This window comes from Trachypithecus francoisi, unplaced genomic scaffold, assembly GCF_009764315.1.
Source record: "Trachypithecus francoisi isolate TF-2019V2 unplaced genomic scaffold, Tfra_2.0 Lachesis_group5, whole genome shotgun sequence".
Classification (NCBI taxonomy): Eukaryota; Metazoa; Chordata; class Mammalia; order Primates; family Cercopithecidae; genus Trachypithecus; species Trachypithecus francoisi.
The window spans coordinates 98336962-98353018 of record NW_022681470.1 but is presented as its reverse complement, the minus strand read 5'-3'; the positions used below and the strand labels follow the sequence as shown (position 1 = coordinate 98353018).

The 16057-nt window shown below is 50.4% G+C and overlaps 1 protein-coding gene across 1 annotated transcript; it reads right to left on the bottom strand.

The window, feature by feature from the left end:
- Positions 1-12: 12 nt before the first annotated feature.
- On the bottom strand, positions 13-3607 carry LOC117075678. The gene is made up of 2 exons (XM_033198245.1): positions 2154-3607; positions 13-935 (listed from the first exon to the last, which is right to left on the bottom strand). The coding sequence occupies exons 1-2, from the start codon at positions 2230-2232 to the stop codon at positions 631-633; spliced, it is 384 nt and encodes a 127-aa protein (XP_033054136.1). The 5' UTR covers positions 2233-3607; the 3' UTR covers positions 13-630.
- Between the last annotated feature and the right edge of the window lie 12450 nt (positions 3608-16057).

The window sequence follows — 16057 nt, the reverse complement described above, 5'->3', positions numbered from 1 at the left end:
GGCTACGGGCCCCTCAGCAGTGTGAAGGCAGAAGGTAGGGTGCACAGGGGAACAGCATTAGAGCCCAGGAGGAGAGTTTGGGCCAGAGGATCCCTGCCAGCCCCAGGCCCTGCAGGCTGGTCATGGGCCACTAGAGGTCACCAGTTCTCCCAGTTGAGGTGTGGTGTGGGGCGCTGGGCTCCAGAGCTGAGGGAAGGGCTGCGCGGCCGCGGTGCGCTTTTTTTTGGGCCGAGTCTCTCTGGGAAGTCTCCCGGAATCTGCGCCTTTCCTCTGGGGCCTGAGCGAAGGGCAATTGGCTTGTCGAAGCTCTTTTTTCCTGTTTCCTTTCTCTAGCCCTGCCTTCTGTCCCCCTTTCTGCCGTACGCGTTTGCCTACGCTCTGGGACTTCTCCTGGGGTGGGGAAAGGGAAGGGATTCCTGCCTCGAGCCCTTCCCCTGGAGGAGGAGGAGCCTCGGCCCGGCTCCGGTTCCCTGGGCGGGGCTGAGGGAGGAGCGGGGCAGCACTGGATGTCCTGCCAAAGCCACATTCCTCAGAGATGGCTCAGCCTGGCCGCCTCCTTCTTCCTCCCACTCTCTTCTCCCAAGGTGGAGAACTTGCTAGAGGCGACCTGAGAGGGGCAGGCCTTTGCCATCACATCCCCTCCCAGACCTCTGCCGTTCGGAGGCTGGGGCCAAGTCTCTCCTGGAAGCCGGGCTGCCTGGGAAGGGCGGTGCCACAGGAGCGCCCCCGCTCGCGGCTCCACAAGCCCAGCTGAGCACGGCGGGGAATACGGGGCGTGCGGAAAACAGTGAACTCAGTGGCTGCTGTTTTCTGAGCACCTGGACCCTGCGGGGGACGACAGAGTTGCCCGAGGCGGCAGGATCTCCCCACACTCGCGGCCCCCTGCACATCTTCCTGTTGCTTTGGGACTCGGGCTTTCTCTGGGTTGAAAGTGGCTGAGAAGGAAGAATTTGGACACCTTAAGAGGAGAGCGAGTGGGGAAGGAGGCAAAAGGGAATAGAGAAGGAAGACAAAACTGACGTCAGCTCAGGGCAGGCAGCGAGGAAAGGGGGCCACTAGGGAAGCCCAGTTCCAACGTCTCCGCTGAGCCTAAAGAGGCGTCAGCAGGGAATCACAGATGTGGGGGCCAGGGAAATGGGACCCGAGCCCGCCCAGTAGGTATAGAAGGCCGAAGGCAGAGTCCTGAGACCCAGGGAGGGGTGGGGTGGAGGCTGGGGCCCTCCCAGCGATTCCTGGAAGCCCCGAGCTGGGCGGCGCCGGCTCAGCTGACTTCCCCGAAGCTCCCCTCCCTCTGCTCAGGGCTGTTGCTGGGCAGGTTTGGCGTTTGCCCTGAGCCTAAGAACCAATCGCGGATGGAGGTGCGGTCGCAGCCTCTCGCAGGGCTGCCTGGTTTCAGCACCCCCTTACTCTTTCTGCCCGCCCCTGAGCTCCCTCTCGGCCTCCAGCCTCTGACCTCTCAGGAGGTGGGCTCTTATCTGGGGGTCTGCCCCCCTTCCCCTCTTATTTTAGAGCTAGGACTCAGTGCAGCCCCTAAGGATTCCTTCCTCTGGTCACTGACGTCATTATGGGGTCAATGTGGAAGTTCTCAGGAAGGGGAACCTGACCCAAGCAACCCCTTTTCCTGGCCCCGCAGAGGGGAGTAGTGTGGCCAGACACCGCTGACCTGTGAAACCCTCTGGAGGGAGCGGGGAGAGCAGAAGCTGCAGCCTGAGGGCAGAGGAATGTGGGGAGGGCCCCTGTGTTTGGTGCACTGGTGGGAATTTAGGGAAGGACTCAGAGGAACTGGACCCCTGAGAAGTGAGATGAGGGTGGGGTAGTGATAGGAACAAACTTGATATGCACAAGAGAGATCAAGCATGCAAAAGGCCTGCAAATTGTTGAGGATGCCTCCTTTCTGAGGGTGTGCTGGGGGAGGGGGTTGTGGTTTGAGTATCAGTGACACTAGGGGTGATCTGTGCTCTCACGAGTTCAGCTGGGTCAGGATTCCTCTCCCCTCCCCCTCCCAGCTTCCCCAGGGTAAATACCCACCCAATTTAAGTTGCAGCTTTTGGACTAAATTTAGCTCCTGGACTTCCCCAACCCCCAGGCCTCCCTGTAAGCAGGTGCTCACGCTGCAGCGTGGGTCTGGTGGAGAGTTTGAACCTTCTCCTCACCTCCACTCATCCAGATTCCACCCTTCTGGTAACGAGGAATGAAACAGAGCACAGGAACCCAGTGGCTGGCCCAGGGCATAAGTGTCTCAACCTTAAGCCACCTTCTCCCAGGAAACCTGTAAGAGAAGAGCTCTGGTGGGAGGCTCTAGATGGACATGGAGGGTGGTGGGATAGAGAGAGAACAAGATGCTAGGAGAGCCTCCCTCCAGATTCTCTCCAGCCAGACCCTCTCTCATTCCTTGCTCTCCCCTTGTCCCCAGGTTTACAAATAAAGACTTCATGTTAGCATCCTCCCCACCAGAGTAAACTGACCCAGGAAGCTCTCTCCTCTCTTTGAACCATGGAGAATCATGCTATGGTAGAAATTATGGTTTGGGGAGGTATGTGTTTCAAGTAGAGGTGGTTTATTTGCCACAGGTAGGTGATGAAGAGGTGTCAGCTTTAAAGGGCAGAGACACCGTCTAAAGGAAGTAGAAAGCCTCAGGAAAGTACCTAAGTCTAAGTCTGTCAACAAGAGACAGAAAAAGTTTGGGTTAACCTCAAAGTAGCCAGCATAAACCCTCAATCTGCCTTTTGGGCTCCTTGACCTAGGAGACTGGGAAAACTCCAGAAGAGGGTGTTTCAGGGCTGAGTCTGAAGGAAGAAAGGATTTGAGGGAGGAATGTAAAAGATTAATCCAAAACAAGGTATGCACGAGATATGGCAGTCAGATGCCAGGGAGCCATCAGCTCTGCCAGCTGAAGGGGAGGTACAGAGTTGGCTGGAAAGTGGCCAGAGCAGAGCATTTCTCCTGTGAGCACTGGAGAACTGTGCTGAGAGGCCTGGGAAGAGCCCCGGGCTGTGGGAGGAAGGCTAGGTTGGGTCGGCATGTTTGTGTGCTGTGCTCTTCTGAGCCTTACCTGAATCTCTTGAGGTAGCTCCACTGAATTTTGAGTGAAGAGTAAAAGAAACTGGGGGAAAGAGGGTAGGATTATAAAAAAAGGAGCAGACTGTATCCCTGGGATCCCTAGGCCAAAAGGCCCTCCCCTTGATGGACAGGCAGAGATCATCTCCCATGGAACAAGGTCACCCTTCCTCTCTCCCATCGCTACATTCCTCTCCTCCTTACTGTTGACTATTGGTTGCCTGCCTCTTTCATCACAAAATGAGACTCCTCTTTAGCTCTAGTAGAGGGTTGGGCGAACTTTTTCTCTACAGGAGTAGATGATAAATATGTTACGCTTCGCAGGCCCTATCATCTCTGATGCAGCTTCTGTACTGTAGCAGCACAAAGCAGCCATAGACGATAAATAAACAAATGGGCGTAGCTGTGTTCCAATCAGACTTGTGACACTAAAGTTTTAATTTTTTTTTTTTTTGAGACAGGATCTTGCTTTGTTGCCCAGGGTAGAGTGCAGGGGTGGGGTGCAATCGTAGCTCACGACAGCTTTCACCTCCAGGGCTCAAGCCACCCATCCTCCTGCTTCAGCCTCCCGAGTAGCTGGGACCACAGGTGCAGGTCACCACACCTAGCTAATTAAAAACACATTTTTTTTGTAGAGATAGGGTCTCATTGTGTTGCCCAGGCTGGTCCTGAACTACTGGGCTCCAGCAGTTCTCCCACCTCAGTCTCCCAAAGTGCTGGAATTACAGGCATGAGCCACTGTGCCTGGCCCATTTTTTTCAACCATTTAAAAATACCAAAATGATTCTTAGCTTGTGGGCCATACAAAAACAGGCGACAGGGCAAATTTGGCAGGGAGGTGGTTTCTGACCCTGGGGATTTTTCCTAACTGGTGACTCCTGCTCTGCCTAGCCATAGAAAGTCCTGTTTATGTCTCTTCCGGGCCTCAAAATACAGCTGTAGAACCTTTTAATTCAACATACTGTACTGATGCCTGGTTCTTAATTGCTTCTCCTAGGGCATTTAAGGATTTGAAAACAGTTAATAGAGTAAACCCTTAAGGGACAGTCCTGAAACTCCTTCTGTTTGTATAGTGCTTTAAGGTAAAAGCACAAAGCACATATATCAATAAACTCTCTTTAAATCTTTGCAGTAATAAGATAGCTGACAGTATTGTTAAGTCCTGTTTATAGGAGAGAAAATGGAGGCTTTCGATCTAGTTTCTTCACTTTTTTTTTTTTTTTTTTTTTTTTAGGCAGAGTTTTGCTTTTGTTGCCCAGGCAGCAGTGCAATGGCGTAATCTCAGCTTACTGCAACCTCCACCTCCTGGGTTCAAGCGATTCTCCTGACTCAGCCCCCCAAGTAGCTGGGACTACAGGCACGCGCTACCACGTGCAGCTAATGTATTTTTAATAGAGATGGGGTTTCACCATGTTGGTCAGGGTGGTCTCGAACTCCTGACCTCAGGTGATCCACCTGACTCGGCCTCCCAAAGTGTTGGGATTACAGGCACCACGCCTGTCCAAAATCACTTTTAAAAATGTATTTTTGGGCCGGGCGCGGTGGCTCAAGCCTGTAATCCCAGCACTTTGGGAGGCCGAGACGGGCGGATCACGAGGTCAGGAGATCAAGACCATCCTGCCTAACACGGTGAAACCCCGTCTCTACTAAAAATACAAAAACTAGCCGGGCGAGGTGGCGGGCACCTGTAGTCCCAGCTACTCGGGAGGCCGAGGCAGGAGAATGGCGTAAACCCAGGAGGCGGAGCTTGCAGTGAGCTGAGATCCGCCACTGCACTCCAGCCTGGGAGACAGAGCCAGACTCCGTCTCAAAAAAAAAAAAAAAAAAAAAAAAATGTATTTTTGGCTAGACACAGTGGCTCACGCCTGTAATCCCAGCACTTTGAGAGGCCAAGGCAGGGGGATCACCTAAGTCCAGGAGTTGAAGACCATGCTGGGCAACTTAGTGAGACCCTGTTTCTATTTATGTAAAAATAAAAGAATTTTAAAAAATTATACATATAGAGATTTATTATTTATTATTTATTTATTTATTTATTTAATTTTTTTTTTCTTTTTTTTTTTTGAGACAGAGTCTCGCGCTGTCGCCCAGGCTGGAGTGCAGTGGCCGGATCTCTGCTCACTGCAAGCTCTGCCTCCCGGGTTCACGCCATTCTCCTGCCTCAGTCTCCCGAGTAGCTGGGACTACAGGCGCCCGCCACCTCGCCCGGCTAGTTTTTTGTAGTTTTTAGTAGAGACAGGGTTTCACCGTGTTAGCCAGGATGGCCTCGATCTTCTGACCTCGTGATCCACCCATCTCCGCCTCCCAAAGTGCTGGGATTACAGGCTTGAGCCACCGCGCCCGGCCTAATTAATTTTTTTTTGCGACAGAGTCTTGCTGTCACCCAGGCTGGAGTGCTGTGGCCAGATCTCAGCTCACTGCAAGTTCCGCCTCCCGGGTTTCCGCCATTCTCCTGCCTCAGCCTCCCAAGTAGCTGGGACTACAGGCACCCGCCACCTCGCCCGGCTAGTTTTTTGTATTTTTTTAGTAGAGACGGAGTTTCACCGTGTGAGCCAGGATGGTCTCGATCTCCTGACCTCGTGATCCGCCCGTCTCGGCCTCCCAAAGTGCTGGGATTACAGGCTTGAGCCACTGCGCCCAGCCTATTTATTTTTGAGACGGAGTCTCGCTCTATTGCTCAGGCTTGAGTGCAGTGGTGCGATCTCGGCTCACTGCAAGCTCGGCCTCCTGGGTTCATGCCATTCTCCTGCCTCAGCCTCCACCTGGGACTACAGGCGCCCACCACCACGCCCGGGTAATTTTTTTTTTTTTTTTTGTATTTTTAGTAGAGACGGGGTTTCACTGTGTTAGCTAGGATAGTCTCGATCTCCTGACCTTGTGATCTGCCCGCCTCAGCCTCCCAAAGTGCTGGGATTACAGGCGTGAGCCACCACGCCCGGCCTAAAAATTCCATATATATTTTTAAGAGAGAGGGTCTCACTATGTTGCCTAGGCTGGACTTGAACTCCTAGGCTCAAGCAATCCTCCTGCCTCAGCTTCTTGAATAGCTGGGTCTATGGGGTGCCTGGCTTCCTTCTTTTCTTTTCTTTCTTTTTTTTTTTTTTTGAGACAAGGTCTTTCTGTGTCATCCAGGCTGAAATGTAGTGGTACAATCACAGCTCACTGCAGCCTCAACTTCCTGGGCTCGAGTGATCCTCCTGCCTCAGTCTCCCTAGTAGCTAAGACGACTGGCCATGAGCCTTCTTTTTTTTTTTTTTTTTTTGAGACGGAGTCTCGCTCTGCCGCCCAGGCTGGAGTGCAGTGGCCGGATCTCAGCTCACTGCAAGCTCCGCCTCCCGAGTTTACGCCATTCTCCTGCCTCAGCCTCCCAAGTAGCTGGGACTACAGGCGCCTGTCACCTCGCCCGGCTAGTTTTTTGTATTTTTTAGTAGAGACGGGGTTTCACCGTGTTAACCAGGATGGTCTCGATCTCCTGACCTCGTGATCCGCCCGTCTCGGCCTCCCAAAGTGCTGGGATTACAGGCTTGAGCCACTGCCCCGGCCCATGAGCCTTCTATTACTCAGTTTCATTCACACAGGGCATCTTGTTATCAAAATAATTTTGGCCCCGGCCGGGCGCGGTGGCTCAAGCCTGTAATCCCAGCACTTTGGGAGGCCGAGACGGGCGGATCACGAGGTCAGGAGATCGAGACTATCCTGGCTAATACGGTGAAACCCCATCTCTACTAAAAAATACAAAAAAAAAAACTAGCCGGGCGACAAGGCGGGCGCCTGTAGTCCCAGCTACTCGGGAGGCTGAGACAGGAGAATGGCGTGAACCCGGGAGGCGGAGCTTGCAGTGAGCTGAGAGCCGGCCACTGCACTCCAGCCTGGGCGGCAGAGCAAGACTCCGTCTCAAAAAAAAAAAAAAAAAAAAAATTTTGGCCTCAATGATCCAAACCTTCAATAGTTGATTTTTTTTTTTTTTTTTGAGACAGAGTCTCACTTGGTCACCTAGGCTGGAGTGCAGCGGTGCAATTTTGGCTCACTGCAACCTCCTGGCTTCAAGCAATTCCCCTGCCTCAGCCTCCTGAGTAGCTGGGACTACAGGCACACACCACCATGCCCGGCTAATTTTTGTATTTTTAATAGAGAAGGGGTTTTGCCAAGTTGGCCAGGCTGGTCTTGAGCTCCTGGCCTCAAGTGATTTGCCCGCCTTGGCCTCCCAAAGTGCTGGGATTACAGGCATGAGCCACTGTGCACAGCCCAAACCTTGGATAGTTTTAAGTGTTTTTGCTGTTTTTTTTTTTTTTTTCAAATCTTTCAGGACTTTTCAGCTAAAATTCTGTTTAAACTTTTTCAAACTTTCAAAAAATTAAAAATGCTATTCCAACCTGGGCAGATTCACCCCTCCTTAGGCAACCTGGTGGTCCCCCACTCCCAGGAAGTCACCATATTGATGCAGAACTTAGCGTGAACACCAGATCAACACAGCACACTATAGCCCTGAACTCCGGGGCTCAAGTGATTCTTCTGCCTTAGCCTCCAGATTATCTGGGACTATAGGCGCGTGCAACTGCGCCTGGCCAATTTTCCTGGGTCCAGGAAATGACAGTTTTCCTGGTCTTTGTTGGTAAGGTACACTGTCTTACAAACATAGGCTTATGTATAATGGTAAGCCACAAGCATTTACTTTTTTTTTTTTTTTTTTGAGACATAGTCTCGCTGGCCCAGGCTAGAGTGCAGCAGCACGCTAGGCTCACTGCAACCTCTGAATCCCAGGTTCAAGCAATTCTCATGCCTCAACCTCCCGAGTAGCTGGGACCACAGGTGCACAGCACCACATCCATTTTTAGTAGAGGCAGGATTTTGCCATGTTGGTCAGGCTGGTCTCAAACTCCTGACCTCAGGTGATCCACCCACCTCGGCCTTTCAAAGTGCTGGGATTACAGACATGAGCCACGGTGACTGGTCAAATTTTTCTTTCATACAGTAGCACTGATATACCTTTCATTGTTCATGATGGGGAAGGGAAGATACAGAGACTTCCATCTTTTTTCATACCTGACCCCAACTACCCAGCTTTGAAGTGGGGCAAGGGGCAAGGAAGCAGGTAGCCCAGCACTCCTCCCCGCCATCACCAGGCTCCTCTGCAGAGCTGTTGTTCCTTAAAGCTGACAACAAGCCACTTCATTTCAAAACACACACACACAACCTCATTTTGACACAAAGTTGTTTCCCTCTTTCTGTTTCTCTGCTTTGCCTCATGAGGGATTTCTGAGAAATGAAAATCACCTCCCACAGCCGCAGCCTGCAGTTTTGTTTTTTGGTTTTGTTTTTACAGATGAAGAAGAGGGGGGTGGAGGAAAGGAGTATACCACTTAAGCATTTAGTATTAATCCCAAACTCTGCAAAGTAAGAGAAATGCTTTCCACAGCCCTTCACCTGAGGTGTGCCCCACTTTCCTTAGATCTGGGCTCTCATGCAAAAGGAAATAAACAAGGTATCCTCCCCTCAGGAAAGTTCAGTAACAAAGCAGTGAAACCGAACAGCTGCTCCCTTGCAGCAGGCCAGCTGTCTCCCCTCCCCCCATTTCCACCAAGGGCCAGAGACGGTGGGAATTGCTCCAGGCAACCTAAAGGATGGCGGTGTGAGCTGAGAAAGGCAGGCCTGATAGATCTGGGCATGGGAGCTTCAGGAATAAAATGCATGTGAATGCGGTGTTTCCCAGGGAGAATTAACTGCATTCTCCTCTTCAAATATGAATACCTGAGAGTCATAACCAGCCCAGTAGGGTAGACTATGAAATGTATAGCAAAGTTTTCAAAACCAGCTCCTCCTACCAGACAAGAAAATTATCATTTTTTTTTTTTTTTTTTTTTTGAGACAGAGTCTCGCTCTGTCGCCCAGGCTGGAGTGCAGTGGCCGGATCTCAGCTCACTGCAAACTCTGTCTCCTGGGTTCACGCCATTCTCCTGCCTCAGCCTCCCGAGTAGCTGGGACTACAGGCGCCCGCCACCGCGCCCAGCTAATTTTTTGTATTTTTAGTAGAGACGGGGTTTCACTGTGGTCTCGATCTCCTGACCTTGTGATCCACCCGCCTCGGCCGAAAATTATCATTTTTTAGGGCACAGAACTGAAAGCATATTTACTGAAATCTAATCCAGGATGAAACCTAACAGTTAAACATTCTTTTCCTTCTCTGCTTCCTTGGCTCTCTATCCCAGCACACCTTGTCCCAGGCTAACTTGAGTAAACATACACATGTGACCACATGAGGGCGGGAAGCACACCAAGTGGGGGTGGTGAAATTCTGAATGGAATGCAGCCCCAGCTAGTTAGGGGGCCCCGGGCTGAGACCTCTGGCACTGGCAGTAGATTTATACAGGCAAAGAAGCCAAAACAATGAGCTCATGGGCAAGAATGCAGCCTGTGGGGAAGTCTGGGCAGCTAGAGCAAACTGGTTTTTTGAATCAGGATGGGAATAGCAATAGTTGAATCTCCCACGGGAACAGGATCAGGGAGAGTGGAAGCCACCATTCAGTATCTTGGGGTTCCATTTAAGTAACTTTTGGGAGCTCTTATTAAAATTCTGTTCTACAGATAGCATAGTGCTGTTAGGCAAAACCTTGGTTCCTTTCCCTGACTATGTAAAACCTAGAGGGTGAAGGAACAGTGAGGCTTCAGTGACCTGTCTTAGGTGATGCTCTTAAAAGGGCAACTTTATTCAAACCAGGCCTGCCAGTGCCAGCTCCTTCAGTCTAGATTCAAAGATGGCTGTGATCCTGAGATTGTGTGCTTAGGGTCACCACTTTAACATGATATAGGAAGCAATTGAGTCTTTTCTACTTCCTAAATAAACACAATCCATCCAGTTGTGTGTCATGTATACCCAATCCAGACTTATTTAGACCAAAGAGCCTTTTTTTCCCTACCAGTGTTTTCCAATTTTTATATTAAGAGGCAGGGTCTTGCTATGTTGCCCATGTGGGAGGGCAGTGGCTATTCACAGGTGCAATTCTACTACTGATGAGCACAGGAGTTTTGACCAGCTCTATTTCCAACCTGGGCAGGTTCACCCCTCCTTAGGCAACCTGGTGGTCCCCCACTCCCAGGAAGTCACCATGTTGATGCAGAACTTAGCGTGAACACCAGATCAACACAGCATACTATAGCCCTGAAATCCAGGGCTCAAGTGATTCTTCTGCCTTAGCCTCCAGAATATCTGGGACTATAGGTGCGTACAACTGTGCCTGGCCAATTTTTTTTTTTTTTTGAGACGGAGTCTGGCTCTGTCTCCCAGGCTGGAGTGCAGTGGCCGGATCTCAGCTCACTGCAAGCTCTGCCTCCCGGGTTTACACCATTCTCCTGCCTCAGCCTCCGGAGTAGCTGGGACTACAGGCGCCCGCCACCTCGCCTGGCTAGTTTTTTGTATTTTTAGTAGAGACGGGGTTTCACCGTGTTAGCCAGGATGGTCTCGATCTCCTGACTTCGTGATCCGCCCGTCTCGGCCTCCCAAAGTGCTGGGATTACAGGCTTGAGCCACCGCGCCGGCCTTTTTTTTTTTTTTTTTTTTTCGAGACGGAGTCTCGCTGTGTCACCCAGGCTGGAGTGCAGTGGTGCGATCTCGGCACACTGCAAGCTCCGCCTCCCGGGTTCACGCCATTCTCCCGCCTCAGCCTCCGAGTAGCTGGGACTACAGGCACCCGCCACCACGCCCGGCTAGTTTTTTGTATTTTTAGTAGAGACGGGGTTTCACCATGTTAGCCAGGATGGTCTTGATCTCCTGACCTTGTGATCCACCCGCCTCGGCCTCCCAAAGTGCTGGGATTACAGGCTTGAGCCACCGCGCCCGACCTGTTTTTTTTTGAGATAGAGTCTAGCTCTGTCACCCAGGCTGGAGTGCAGTGGTGTGATCTCGGCTCACTGCAAGCTCCGCCTCCCGGGTTCTAGTGATTCTGGTGCCTCAGCCTCCCGAGTAGCTGGGCCTACAGCCATGAGCCACCATGCCCAGCTAAATTTTTTGTATTTTCAGTAGAGATGGGGTTTCGCCATGTTGGCCAGGCTATTCTTGCACTCCTGACCTCAGGTGATCTGCCTGCCTCAGCCTCCCAAAGTGCTGGAATTACAGGCATGAGCCACCGCGCCTGGCTCTGATATTTTTTTTTTTTTTTTTTTTTTTTGTTGAGACGGAGTTTCGCTCTGTCGCCCGGCTGGAGTGCAGTGGCGGATCTCAGCTCACTGCAAGCTCCGCCTCCCGGTTTACGCCATTCTCCTGCCTCAGCCTCCCGAGTAGCTGGGATACAGGCGCCGCCACCTCGCCCGGCTAATTTTCTGTATTTTTTAGTAGAGACGGGGTTCACCGTGTTAGCCAGGGTGGTCTCGATCTCCTGACCTCGTGATCCGCCCGTCTCGGCCTCCCAAAGTGCTGGGATACAGGCTTGAGCCACCGCGCCCGGCCTGATATTTTTATAGAAGGCCTGAGATGGGAAAAACTGAAGACATACAGTATTCACTGACCAAGAGCGATGAGCGAAGAAAGAAGGCAGGGAAGGAAGATGGAATGATAAGAAAATTGTGTACACAGTCCATCCCTGCTCCTCCCATCTCCATACACCCAGAGGGTCTTTCCCAATTCCATGCTTTGGTGCATGTTTCTTACTCATCTTTTTTTTTGTGAGTCTCGTTGTGTTGTTGCCCAGGCTGGAGTGCAGTGGCGCAATCTCGGATCACCGCAACCTCCAACTCCCAGGCTCAAATGATTCTCCGGCCTCAGCCCCGCAAGAAGCTAGGATTACAGGTGTGCACCATCACGCTCATCTAACTTTTGTATTTTTAGTAGAGACAGGGTTTTGCCATGTTGGCCACACTGGTCTCGAACTCCTGACCTCAGGTGATCTACCCACCTCTGCCTCCCAAAGTGCTGGGATCACAGGTATGAGCCACCGCGCCCGGACTTGTTACTCATCTTTTAAGGTCCCACCTCACATTTCTTATGAAGCCTTCTTTACCACCCTCTACATCTAGAAGTTGTTGCCCTGCTTTCTCCCAGCCCTAGGGTGCTTTGAACAGTGCCTTCTAATTATTTCTGTCCATGTCTACGACTCCTGCTAGGTCGTAAACTTTGTGTTTCTTTTTTTCTTTAAGACAGGGTCTCACTCTGTTGTCTGGGCTGGAGTGCAGTGGCAGAATTTCAGCTCACTGCAACCTCGACTTGGTAAGCTCAAGAGCTCCTCCCACCTCAGCCTCCCCAGTAGCTGGGACCACAGGCATGTGCTACCATGCAAGCTAATTTTTTAATGTTTTGTAAAGATGGAGTTTCACCATGTTGCCCAGGCTCGTCTCAAACTCCTGGGTTTAAGCAATCTGCCTGCCTTGGCCTCCCAAAGTGCTGGGGTTACAGGCATGAACCACTGTGCCCAGCTAGATCGCAAACTTTAACATCTAGCCATATTTGCCTTTTCATTATGGGATGTTATGCATAAATTCTTTAGCACACATCTCCTAAAAACAAGGTATAATACTCAAGAAATTTAACATGGATACAGTACTAACATACAATCCATAAATTTCCGCAAATGTCCCCATGTCCTTTATAGCTTTTTGACGTGTAGTTGTCATGTTTATTTTGAACTATTCCCAGTCATCTTTTGAGTTTTTCTTTCTTTTTTCTTTTTGAGACATTGTCTCGCTCTGTCCCAGGCTGGAGTGCAGTGGCCCGATCTCAGCTCACTGCAACCTCCGTCTCCCAAGTTCAAGCAATTCTCCTGCCTGAGCCTCCTGAGTAGCTGGGACTACAAGCGTCCGCCACCACGCCTGGCTAATTTTTGTATTTTTAGTGGAGATGGGGTTTCACCATATTGGCCAGGGGGGTCTCGAACTCCTGACCTTGTGATCTGCCCGCCTCGGCCTCCCAAAGTGTTGGGATTACAGGCGTCAGTCACCACGCCCTGCCTCTTTTTTTGACTTTCTTTTTTTGAGACGGAGTCTAGCTCTGTTGCCCAGGCTGGAGTGCAGTGGTGCAATCTTGGCTCACTGCAAGCTCCGCCTCCCAGGTTCATGCCATCCTCCTGCCTTAGCCTCCTGAGTAGCTGGGACTACAGGTGTCCGCTACCTCGCCTGGCTAATTTTTTGTATTTTTTGTAGAGATGGGGGTTTCACTGTGTTAGCCAGGATAGTCTCGATCTCCTGAACTCGTGTTCCGCCCACCTCAGCCTCCCAAAGTGCTGGGATTACTGGCGTGAGACACTGCACCAGAAATGTATTTTTTTTTTTTTTTTTTTTGAGACGGAGTCTCGCTCTGTAGCCCGGGCTGGAGTGCAGTGGCCGGATCTCAGCTCACTGCAAGCTCCGCGTCCCGGGTTTACGCCATTCTCCTGCCTCAGCCTCCGGAGTAGCTGGGACTACAGGCGCCCGCCACCTCGCCCGGCTAGATTTTTGTATTTTTTTTTTTAGTAGAGACGGGGGTTTCACCGTGTTAGCCAGGATGGTCTCTATCTCCTGACCTCGTGATCCGCCCGTCTCGGCCTCGCAACAGAAATATATTTCTTTTATTTTTTTTTGAGACAGTCCCACACTGTCACCCGGGCTGAAGTGCAGTGGCACAATCTCAGCTCACTGCAACCTCCGCCTCCGGGGTTCCTCCTGGGTTCACGTGGTTCTCCTGCCTCAGCCTCCAAAGTAGCTGGGATTACAGGCACCCGACACCATGCCCAGCTAATTTTTTTGTATTTTTAGTAGAGATGGGGTTTCACTATGTTGGCCAGACTGGCCTCGAACTCGGCCTCCTAAAGTGCTGGGATTACAGGCATGAGCCACGAAGCCCAGACCAGAGAGCTGTTTCTTAATCCACCTGGAGGAAAATCCCCAGCCCCCAACTTTCCACATACTTCACATAGGTAACACTGTAACAACTTTGAAACTAAGAGGAAGAGAATTAAGTTTTCGATTTTGAAACTGAGAAGCCTTTGAAGAGTGGCAGCGTTCTAGAAACAAAGTTCCATAATGATTGAACAAGTAGAGTAAAAACTAGGATAGAGACTCAAGTGATCATTTGAACTCCAGCAATTAATGGCTAGTGCTTTGGGCATCTGGCTGGAGCCATGCTACACACCAGTTGTACAAGTTATTTCACTTTAATTTTGTAAAATGCTTCAGCTGTCACAACTGGTTTAAATAAAAATTTTGTGAACGAAAACAGTATGAAGACCTTGTTCTAGACACAAAACAGGAACTGAGAAAGTCTGGCTATGTCAAATAAAGCGAAGTGTTGCTTATTCTGACTAGTGATTAAGGTTACCCAGTTACTATTAAATCCAAGTTTTTAAGGTGCTGAGCAAAGGAACACTGTACCAGAAATGGCTTCACATCATAGCACATCAACGGGAGCAATAGCACTAACTTAACTCAGGCCAAGGCTTGGGCTTGGGAGTGCACTTACACAGCTTTCTTTGTAATGATACAAAAAGCTGCTGCCCTTTGGTAGTTAGGCTCCAGAAAGGGGCTTCCAAACCAAAACGTGCTTTTAAATAGAAATGCAGCTGAATGCAGGAAGGCACAGAATCCTGACTGCCTGATTAGCATCTGGTGCTCAAGGCTTAAAACCAAGTATGCAAACCTCACATTTGCACATTTCCATGGTGATTTAGCTTGCTTTCAAGGTACCCGAAAATAAAGGCAGGATAGGGGTTTCTGAAATTGACTGGCTTTTTTACCTCCTTTTGGAAAATGGAAGGGGAAAAGCACTGCTCCCAAGAACTTCCATCAAAACTCTTTTAATTTTAGGTATTATGATAGAGTAACTGCTGTACAGTACCCTCTTACCTCAAGATCAAGGACAGGCGCGGTGGCTCAGGCCTGTAGTCCTAGCACTTAGGCTGAGGCAGGTGGATCACTGAGGTCAGGAGTTCGAGACTAGCCTGACCAACATAGCAAACCCCATCTCTACTAAAAAATACAAAAATTAGCCAGGCAGGCTGGGCGCGGTGGCTCACGCCTGTAATCCCAGCACTTTGGGAGGCCGAGGTGGGTGGATCACAAGGTCAGGAGATCGAGACCATCCTGGCAAACACGGTGAAACCCCGTCTCCACTAAAAATACAAAAAAAAATTAGCCAGTTATGGTGGCAGGCGCCTATAGTCCCAGCTTCTCGGGAGGCTGAGGCAGAATGGTGTGAACCCAGGAGGCGGTGGAGCTTGCACTAAGCTGAGATGGCGCCTCTGTACTCCAGCCTGGGCGACAGAGCAAGACTCCATCTCAAAAAAAAAAAAAAAAAAAAAAATTAGCCGGGCATGGTGGCAGGCACCTGTGATCCCAGCTACTCAGGAGGCTGAAGTTACAGTGAGCCAAGATTGTGCCACTGCACTCTAGCCTGGACGACAGAGTGAGACTCTGCCTCAAAGCAAAACAAACAAACCAACACTTGGTGGTTCAAAAACAGGAGACACAGGTTGGGCACGGCGGATCACGCCTGTAATCCCAGCACTTTGGGAGGCAAAGGTGGGCAGATCACCTGAGGTTGGGAGTTCGAGACCAGCCCAACACAGAGAAACCCTAAAAATACAAAATTAGCCGGGTGTGGTGGCGCATGCTTGTAATCGCAGCTACTTGGGAGGCTGAGGCAGGAGAATTGCTTGAACCCAGGAGGCAGAGGTTGTGGTGAGCTGAGATCACGCCATTGCCCTCCAGCCTGGGCAACAAGAGCGAAACCCCGTCTCAAAAAAATAAATAAATAAATCAAGGCAGAGATTTTGCTTTTTTTTTTTCAGAAGGTTTTTGATTTTTTTACTTGGAGGTTTAGGAACTCCTCCAAGTACAGCAGTAATATATTTAATTAAAAACCCAACACCTCTAATTTGAATTGAAGAAAGGAACTGTCCTTTGCTCTAAGGCAAATCAGCTTTGTGAGGCTTTTGCTTTGAATTCACCTATACATATTTGCTCAGCTGACTTCTCTAAAAGGTTTGCCTAAGAGGGGGAAGGAAAAGAGGCGTCGATGAGAAAAGACCCATGTCACACCCTG

Bases quoted from the DNA above. Each gene is read 5' to 3' on its own strand.
- LOC117075678 (XM_033198245.1), bottom strand. From the start codon at position 2,232: ATGCCCTGGGCCAGCCACTGGGTTCCTGTGCTCTGTTTCATTCCTCGT. The intron at 936-2,153 runs GTGAGGAGAAGG...CTTCCTTCTCAG, and splicing joins TGGAATCTGGATGAGTGGAG to CCACTTTCAACCCAGAGAAA.